Source organism: Colias philodice, chromosome 28, assembly GCF_061535455.1.
Source record: "Colias philodice isolate Cphi_HAF_F1 chromosome 28, ilColPhil1 Martin Lab GWU primary, whole genome shotgun sequence".
NCBI classification, from domain to species: Eukaryota; Metazoa; Arthropoda; class Insecta; order Lepidoptera; family Pieridae; genus Colias; species Colias philodice.
In genome coordinates, this window is record NC_143113.1 from 1,672,796 (window position 1) to 1,682,316 (window position 9,521).

At 32.7% G+C, this 9,521-nt stretch overlaps 2 protein-coding genes across 4 annotated transcripts in view; one reads left to right on the forward strand and one right to left on the reverse strand.

Moving 5' to 3' along the window:
- LOC149476193 (uncharacterized) overlaps positions 1-9,521 on the forward strand; it is a 177,295-nt gene that overhangs the window by 34,531 nt on the left and 133,243 nt on the right. The gene's annotated exons all lie outside the window — the stretch shown is intronic.
- Positions 6,032-8,986, reverse strand: LOC149476195 (uncharacterized). 3 transcript variants are annotated; one of them, XM_089712438.1, is made up of 4 exons: positions 8,095-8,986; positions 7,483-7,634; positions 6,813-7,138; positions 6,032-6,338 (listed from the first exon to the last, which is right to left on the reverse strand). In XM_089712438.1, exons 1-4 carry the CDS (start codon positions 8,984-8,986, stop codon positions 6,032-6,034), a joined length of 1,677 nt encoding a protein of 558 aa, XP_089568564.1. The 3 variants fall into 3 exon arrangements, with proteins under 3 accessions (XP_089568564.1, XP_089568563.1, XP_089568565.1); XM_089712437.1 differs by having other exon boundaries at positions 7,477-7,634; XM_089712439.1 differs by having other exon boundaries at positions 6,813-7,115; positions 7,466-7,634.

The following is a 9,521-nucleotide window of genomic DNA, read 5'->3' on the forward strand; positions in this document are numbered from 1 at the left end:
TTAAAAAATAAAAATAATCGACTCATCCGACAATCGTAAATAATTATCATTATATAGAATCGTTTTTTATCAATATTATTATAATCATGATTTATCATTAAGTTTACATGCGTGTATAGATGTGCGGTTGGTCGCTGGTTTCTGAACGAAAATGTAAAAAAAAATTTGACGGTACTTTGTTTTTTCAGAATAGACGAGTGTTTTGTCTCTTTTACGCTATAAGTTAAAAAAGTAATAGTATTTTTCATATTCACGAAATTGATATATTTATGAATTGTGTAAACTATAAACATTACTCTCTTTTGCGACCGCGTCGGTTACAACAATCAACCAATCGCACGTTAGCTTTTAAATACGTCACTAATCGTTATTCGTTTTGCGTTTTAATTATTTGCCATTTTATGCATTTAATCGTTGTTTTTTCATTTATTATTGAAGTTAACATTAAAATATGTACATAATATTTAAACATCTTTTTGCTTTGCAAGTCATTTGTAGGCTAGGGTTTTTATTTGACATGTTTTATATTATATTATGATAATTATATAATTTTTATTATATCGAGGGACTGTCTTATAATTCCGTCTCTTTCTTTTGTTGGAAACGTAATAAAAAAAGGGAAACATCGGTACATAGGGGCCGTTCAAGTATTACGTAAGCAGATTTCTTACCATTTTTTACCCCCCCGCCCCCCTTGTCATCAAAAGTAAGCAAAGCCCTTACCCCCTCCCCCTATGCTTACGTAAACATTTTTATTTTTTAGTAATAAATGTTTTTTTATATTGTTATTTTTAAAATAGGAAAATACATGAAAATATTAGGTTTAACTGATACACATAGAGTAAATGACAAAAAAATATAATCAGAAATAAAGAACATAACTAACATAAAGCACAGAATACATAATACATAGTAGCTAAACGCTACAGAACGGACACTCTCCGCCTCCCGCCAAAATTAAACTTACCTCACCCCCGCGCGATCAGACATAAAATGGGCCATATTTTTCTGCAAGGACGATACGCAACGAAGATTGACAACATTAATCAAATTGACTTAAAGTAAAGTGATTTTGGATTTGTGATTATCGTTTTTCGTAGAAAATGGTTACATATTGTGCTGTTTACGGATGTATTTCATCAGAAAAACGCGAATTTTTTTTTACGCTAGTCACAAATGTGCCAACCATAAAGCGTTAACACACACATTTGCAGTCTCTACAGTGTGACTGTCAAAACGATCATTTTGTATGGAGTGTCCGGGTGTGCATAAAGAATATTTTCGGAACACATTAACAGTCTTCAGTCCATAAAACCTGAATCCATGATTCTAACTTATCGTTGACATTGGATTGCTGCTCAGTGTTGTGAGTCTGCTAAATAAAACCAGCGTTTAAATATTATTGAAAGCTTTTCCCCATAGAAACCCTTCACATACAGATATTGAAAACACCGTGTATTTTGTGACTAATTGTCGGAGTCAATCTTAAGAAATAATATATTCATTTACCCTTTTACTTTGAGGCAGGCCATCATATTTTTTACTCATAAGTCGTTTTAATTGTTACGGAACGTAAAGAGAAACTTTGTACTTATATTTACTCACCTTGGAAAAGAAATGAAGCAGATTGGATTTATTTTTAGTTTCCGCTTGCAATTCTTCTGAGATACAATAATATCCAGTTCCTTATCTGACTTTGCTTGTAATTTATAATTTCGCCAAACTTCGTTAACTAACTTTTGTACATTTTGCACTTTCGTCCCAGTATGAGATTTTTTAAAACTTTCGAACAGTTTTTGGTATAAATTGGATTTGACAAGTGAATAGCGCACGGTAATTTCCCTAATGCGCGGTAATTCCCCTAACCAGTTCTCAAAGCGAGTGCCTACGCATTATATGTATTATTTGCAGGAATCCCCGAAAAAACTTAAATAACTAACGATGACGTAATCATCATCTAGACCCCCCCACCCCCCATGTCATCCAAAATAAGCAAAACAGAGACCCCCCCACCCCCCCTTGGTGCTTACGTAATACTTGAACGGCCCCATATTTAAAATAAAATTTTCACAAAAATGTTCACTATAGGTAGAGCAGATCATTCGTGATCTTTAAGTGTACACGAAAACTCGTATTCAGTGTTGTTCAGTATTAGAACATTGCATAGAATCTTTTCGAACGCACTAAGGTCTAAGACCAACGAAATAATGCTCTACGCCTGTTTACACTAAAATAATTTGACATAGTGGGGGTAGAATGAATATTATATATTTTTGAAAGAGACAGTACTATAGGAAACCATAAAATTACAGAATTTTGTTAAAAACTGTATCAGGAATGAATTTTGAGCACATTTTTTTAAATATCGTATAGCACATATGTTTCATAGTTTTGTAATATTTTGACTAAGGGCAGGACCCAGTTGGTTAAGAAAAAAAATGTGTGCGTGTACTAGTGTACACACGTAAGAAGTGAAACTTCTTTATGACCTTATTTTTCAAAAAATATTTTACTACATGCAACTCTACAGAAATACGTCGAATCACGCGTGGCAGGGATAAGAAAAAGATGGCGCGTAACGGAAAAATGTCACGCGTAACGAAAAAATGTTACACTAAATTTTTTTCCAACGCCGATAAAGAAGTTTCACCTCGAAAAAAAAATTATTATAATATAAAATAATGGAATGTTTCAATTATTTCGTTGCATATTATGTATATTAATTATTAAAAAAAAATCATTTAGTCATGCTTATAACATAGTTATGCATTTTTTGTAATAATTTTAAAGTTACATTTACGCTAAGTGTGTAGAAATTTTAAGTGTTACTCAAGTATTGAGTGGCGCTTGAGTTTCAGTGAACGAGGTTGTAGATAAGTGTCGAATAGAGAGGTGTGAGCGAGACAGCACAACGATAGAGAGAGACAGATGTATGATAATTAATACGTCTGTTTTTATTGTTTGATAAATGTTAACAACTTTGCTATTCTGGTATGGCCGGGTCGAGATATTATAGTGAAGAAAAACAGGTAGAAATATCGCGAAAAACATTGTAATAAGAAAATATTTACATGTCACATTAAAAAAAAAAGAGGAAAAAGGAAGATTCCATCTTCTATCTATTTTTGGTATAGTTGAAAACTTGTATCATAATCCTAGAAATATAAAAATATTGAGATATAAAAAAATACATAAAGATAAGAGAATTAGGGTGCTTTTTCACCGATAATGCAAAAATGTAGCGAGGACTGTGTTTGTAAATAACCAATCATATCGCTTCATTTAGTTTGAAGTTTAAAGCGATACCACAGAATACATAATATGTAGCTAAACGCTACAGAACGGACACTCCGCCTCCCGCCAAAATTAAACTTACCTCACCCCGCGCGATCACGCAATAGATGGCCCGCATTTTTCCGCATGGACGATACGCAACGAAGATTGACAACATTACTCAAATTGACTTAAAGTAATTTTATTATTTTGGATTTGTGAATATCGTTTTTCGTAGAAAATGGTTAGATATTGTGCTGTTTACGGATGTATTTCATCAGAAAAACGCGAATTTCTTTACGCTAGTCACAATTAATGTGCGAACCCTAAAGCGTTAACACACACATTTGCACTCTCTACAGTGTGACTGTCAAAACGATAATTTTGTGTGGAGTGTCCGATGGTGATACTATTGGTTATTTATATTAGTGGAAATGCACCCTTAGTTAAGATCTCGGCCCAGCTTTTACAATAGAAAACATAAGAGTTAACAAGAGATGTTATTTTGGAAATGTTTAAAGTATATTATTATAGCGTTGCCATGGAAACGGTTAGAGCACGTGCTGTTTTTAAAAAGTATTTTTGATTGAAAATTTTACTTTGAAGATTATTTTATGCTTTAATTGCATTTTGTAAATAAAAATAATAATAAATAAGTACATACTATACACCAGTAATTCATAAATTTTATTTTTAACAAAAACAGAAATATCCTTGTTAGAAACCTTTATACACATTCTATGAATTTTAAGAACTGGGGCACTATTATGACTTCTTATTCCCAGTCAGTTTACTGGTTATTGCGATCATAATATGAATTTGCCAGTCAGTTCAATTCACGGCGTAAACTGACTGGAAATAAGAAGTCATAATACGGCCCCAGCTCGGCTTTCAATCAGTAGGTTAAACCAGAATTATTTTCATTTATATACATGTCAATAAATATAATTATATGTTTTTAAACTTGAATTATTTTCAAAAATATTATTAAAATTATTTTTATTGAAAAGAAGACAACATTACTGTGTTGCTTTTTGAATATTTTTTAAAAACACGACGGGCCAAGAGAAATGTTAATATCACGGAATTGGTGCTATGTATGAAATGACGGTTTGTAAAACGTGTACAGAGTTTGTGAGATCGCTTCAGTCGTTTTGGCGGTTTTGTGTTTGACGCGGACAAACATGCGCGTGTTGGAGGGACGTTTTTTACTATCGCCTGTATAAATAGAGTTTTACTGTCTTACCACAAAAAGCTTTAGACAGGGTTAAACTTTAAGTGCGGGTTCTCTTTAATCTGGTTTTGTCGTATTTCACATAGACAACTATTAAAGTGACAGATCCCTGGTTTAAAGTTAGACTGTGTTTAAATTGTTTTGTGGTAAGACCATTATAGGGTATTTTTTATTACTAAGATTACTTTGACGTTAGTTTCTAGATCTTTTTGTACTAGAGTGTAAAAAACCCCTGTTTATTGAGTCTATATTGTTTTACGTGATAATAATAACCTTTATATAAGTTGTATTTACTTTATTCTATACAAAGTTTTGAGATATTAGGATTATATTTGAATTTTGATTATTTTAGATTTATATGTTAATGACTTAGTTAAGTTTAAATTATTGTACGGGGGTCCATGATTTTGGGATTGTGTTTCATACTAGCTGTGCCCGCGGTTTTACCCGAATTGCTCCGCTCCTGTTGGTCTTAGCGTGATGATATATAGCCTATAACCTTCCTCGATAAATGGGCTATCTAACACCGAAAGAATTTTTCAAATCGGACCAGTAGTTCCTGAGATTAGATAAAATGATGATAACTATATTTTTCACGTGCTAGCAAACAAACGTTACGTGAATGGCAAGGTTTTAAATCTAGCTATTCACGGACGACTAATGTAGTTTGTTGTAAAATAAAAACTTGGTTAATTATTGTTTGCAATAATAATTCTTTGAATAATAAATAATAATAGAAATGAAGAAAGATGCAGTTTCCAAAATGATGGATCCCCGTATGCAATGGCTTCCAATGAAATTGTTTTTGCGATCTCACAGCCCGAGGAGTTGTGTTGAAATTAAACTACAATAAATGTGTGGTTTGTGATATTTTGTTGTTTTTATTTTAGTTTATTATCCACTTAGTACCTATACATAGTTTGAGTAAAGATATACTCTTTTATACTGATGTTTTGCTGTATAGGCAGTTAAAAACTGCATAGTGAAGGAAAAAAACTATAATATGTATTATTGATCTGAGATATAGCAAGCGAAAGACGTGGATTCGAATCCCTCGTGATCGTTTTTTTTCTATTCTTTTAAAATATCTCGATTTATAAAGCATTTGAATGCTATAAAACTTAATATCAAAAGCTTTATGTATGTATTTGTTAAATCTTAAGTAGAATTAACAGTATGTACATGTATTGAGTGGGAATCGAACCCACTAATTAAAGCGCAAACAATTTTACCAATCCACAACTTATATATAAATTTTAAATATTATTTAATGTGTATTCAGTACACATTCCAATAGACCTTTTATTAGAGAAGGAATCATTACATAGTATAAACAAAGTCACTGTCGCTCTGTCCGTCTCTATGTATGCTTAAAACTACGCAACCGATTTTCATGGCTTTTTTTTTATAGATAGTGATTCTCTAAGTAGGTCTTACCTAATTTACTAGGTTTTATTTAAAGCGGGCGGAGAGCTAGTTGTAAATAAAACAACAAAAAACATTTACAATTTTATTCACACAACACTACACACGAATAATTTTAGTACCAGGCTCCCACTTATAGCAAAAACCACTACGCACTTTTTGGACCAACGAATTGACAACCGACGGTTTCTTATTTATCGACTCGATAGATGTATAATAAACTATATTAGTAGATGGTTCGTCACTCAACGACTTTCCTGACGAATCGCTTTGAGAGGACTCTGTTTCAGAATGATAGAGAGATGTTTTTTTGGCTACTTTGTTGATAATGCCGGCACAGCTGTGGTACTTTGTGAATTTCTCGTTGTTTCGATGATCTACGTCTATGTGGAGGCTTAGTTGACGCCTGTAAAGACATATAAGACTTTTAATAGTAGACAAAGAGCTGTTGAACATTTTTTTTTGTTAAGTACCTATTGAAAATTTTAGAGAAAACTTAACTGACCGATTTTAAAATAGGAGCAATTGACGAATTTTATTTTTGTTTTTATCCCAATTCAATCTAGGATTACTTAACAAATTAAGTGTTTTTAAGGTAACATAGAAATAAAAACAAATTAAAATGCGCGATTCGATAATTATTATTGTCTGACTGAAACTTTTGCAAAAATTACTGAATAAAATAAATAAAATACCTAACCGTAAATTCATGAATATACAATCTACGTCTGCATACAAATGATACAGAACAATTAATTTATTTCCCATTCCTGTTAGTTCTATAACATGCAGTGCTGCCAACACGTTCAGACGTCCGACAACAATTCCTCAACAACTCTATATCTAAACAAAAGTTTATAATTATGTATTAATAACTCACCGGTACTTAAATTGTTCTCCACACATTTGACATCTGACGGGGTCACACACGCACTGTGACGTCACATCTGACGCGTCAGACGTCTTCCGTTGCGACACACACGACTGTTTATCAGATTTCACGTCAGAATCCGTGGAAGTGTGTAAACTAGACTCATATTGCTTTTTATTAATTCCGTTGATAATTTGCTCAGGGTCAGTTATTTTGTCAAAGAATGAAACGATTTTCTTTAGCTTGTCTTCTGGAACGTCGATTTTTAATTCTGGGTCTGTTTGGGTGATGCTTGCTATTTTTGTTGAGGGCCTGAAACAGTATTTACATGAGTTCTTTATTGTGCGAAGTCTAATATAAGTTATAAAATTCTAGAAGACTGTTTAATCCGGATTTTTAAACAAAAACGGGACAGATTTCGATGATTTTTTTTTTGGTTATGTAGGTATCAAGTAGCTTATGCTATTTAGTATTTACTAAAATATTAAATGCGTTTTATTGTACGCCCGCGCATCTTCATCATTTAGAAGAAGAAGACATCCAAAAAAAAAATCTACGACAACTAAGTTGACTATTACAAAATGTTAAATTCATAATTCTACTCATATTGGATATGCACAAATTCATGAATCAAAATAATCATCCATGTAAGAGTAAAATACCGTTCATTAACGGACACAACATTAGCGTTCAGCTTCGAGATGCCCAAGTGTTCGTTCTCATGCAAAAACTTGTCCTGTTCGAGCACGAAGCCTTCATGGCAGTAGTGGCAGATATGCCGGCGTTCAGGGAAGTGGCACAGGTTTAGGTGGTCGTTGTAGTTTATTATTCCTGTATCAAATAATATTATAAATGCTTTTCTGTATGTTAAAATAGAAAAATTCTAGGAGCAAACATTTGTGGAATGTATTCCGTTTATCATTGTTTAATAGTTGTATGTAATTTTGACAAACTTGCAAGTTTTGAATAACATCGAAGATCGTCTGCACTAAAGATTTTGGTTCATAGTAAATTAGATGTTTGTTAAACTTATAAACTCGTAATTTATCTTATTAGAAAGGAACAATAAAATTAAAATAAATTTAAGGCTCATCTGTGGAAACTGCTATCTATCTAGGTACATAATTTATCGAAATGTTTATATTTTTTTATAGAAATATATCTATGAGAAATCTGTGGACAGAATCAGGCGGAAATAATAAAAAGGTTTTGTAAATGACGTCACTAATTATTAATGCATTCGTTCAAAATTACAAAATATTGCCATAATATTATCTGTACCATAGCTTACCATAAAACATCATCCTACATCCAACAATAGGGCACTGTCGTGGCGTAGTATCCATCAGACAATTCCTCTGCACACTCTGAACATAATTTAATATAACTGGACTCTTCGATTCCCTTAAAGCTATTTCAGAATGTGTTTTCTTTGGTCTCCGCCCTCGTCTCAAGCGCAAGCCTCGACGACGTCTCTTTTCATAGCGATTAACAATATCATCGTCACTCGCTGCATATGTCCTAGGATTCTGGATCTTATAATGATAATTTCTCTCTGGTTTTAAACCGAATATCCGTTGCAGGAAGCATTGAAAGCGTGTTGGTTTATGCCGCTTGCTTCTATAGGGAGCTTGGAATTCTGAATGTCTAGACTCCCTCGAATCCCTAGATTCTCTCTCGCTTTGTACGCATACGTTTTCTTTTGAATCTTGTGTAGATTCGTCTTTGCTTATAGACCTGCTTATATGCGATTCAGATATTTGACTCTGTAGTTCTCTAATTACAGTTGTAGGTATAGATGTATCTTCAGATTTAATAGTGACGTCACCGTTAGAAACTTCAGTAGTTCCAGCCCCAGCGTCAGTTTTGGTTCTACGCGATCTTTTCCTTCGTCTTTTAGGTTCAGGTATAGGTTCTACATAGGTCTCAGGTAGGATACCTATAACGCTCGCGTCGTATATTTGGAACAGTTTCTTCAAGCACTTGTATTTGGCTTTTAGCACTTCGTGTTTTTTCTTTGGCACCCATTTTATGACGTCATCGTCTGACTCCCGTTTTTCTGGGATGCTCGTAAGAGTGGGATTACGCATCACACGATGTTTTTCCACTATGAAGCACAATGTTTTAGTTGCAATATAAATAAATACGGACACATATATTTGGCAATTTGGATACGGTATCATAACTGATACGGATCGCCGGGGTTTTTTGTTCTAATATTTATTTTATAAGAGGGCATAGTGTGACATTTTTGCTTGTTAATTTCGAAAAATGAAATGTCGTTTTCTTCTTTCTTGGTCTAGATTGTTTATTTTGTGATGTCAGTAGAGCTTTTTTTAAGAATTACAGAACCTCTTTTATTATTTCTTTGTGAATAAATTAGTTTTGTGGTTTTGCTCTAATTTTTTATCGGCTTTTGCTTATCTTTGTAGGTATTAAATGTAATCAAATCAGTTAAATGATTGAAAACGGTAGAGACAGTCAGAAATATTTCCCCATTATTAAGGGCTAGTTTTGGATATGACAAATGAAAAAGGATGGAAATTAAGGTAGGATATCTAAGGGTAGGATATTATGAATAATAAAAACAACAATTGATAGCAATAATTTTTTTATTAAAATAAATCACAAAATATGGGTAATTTATAGATATAAATTAAATAAATCACAATGTATGGTAACTTATATACATAGTTTTTTCTTATAACAAGGGAATAA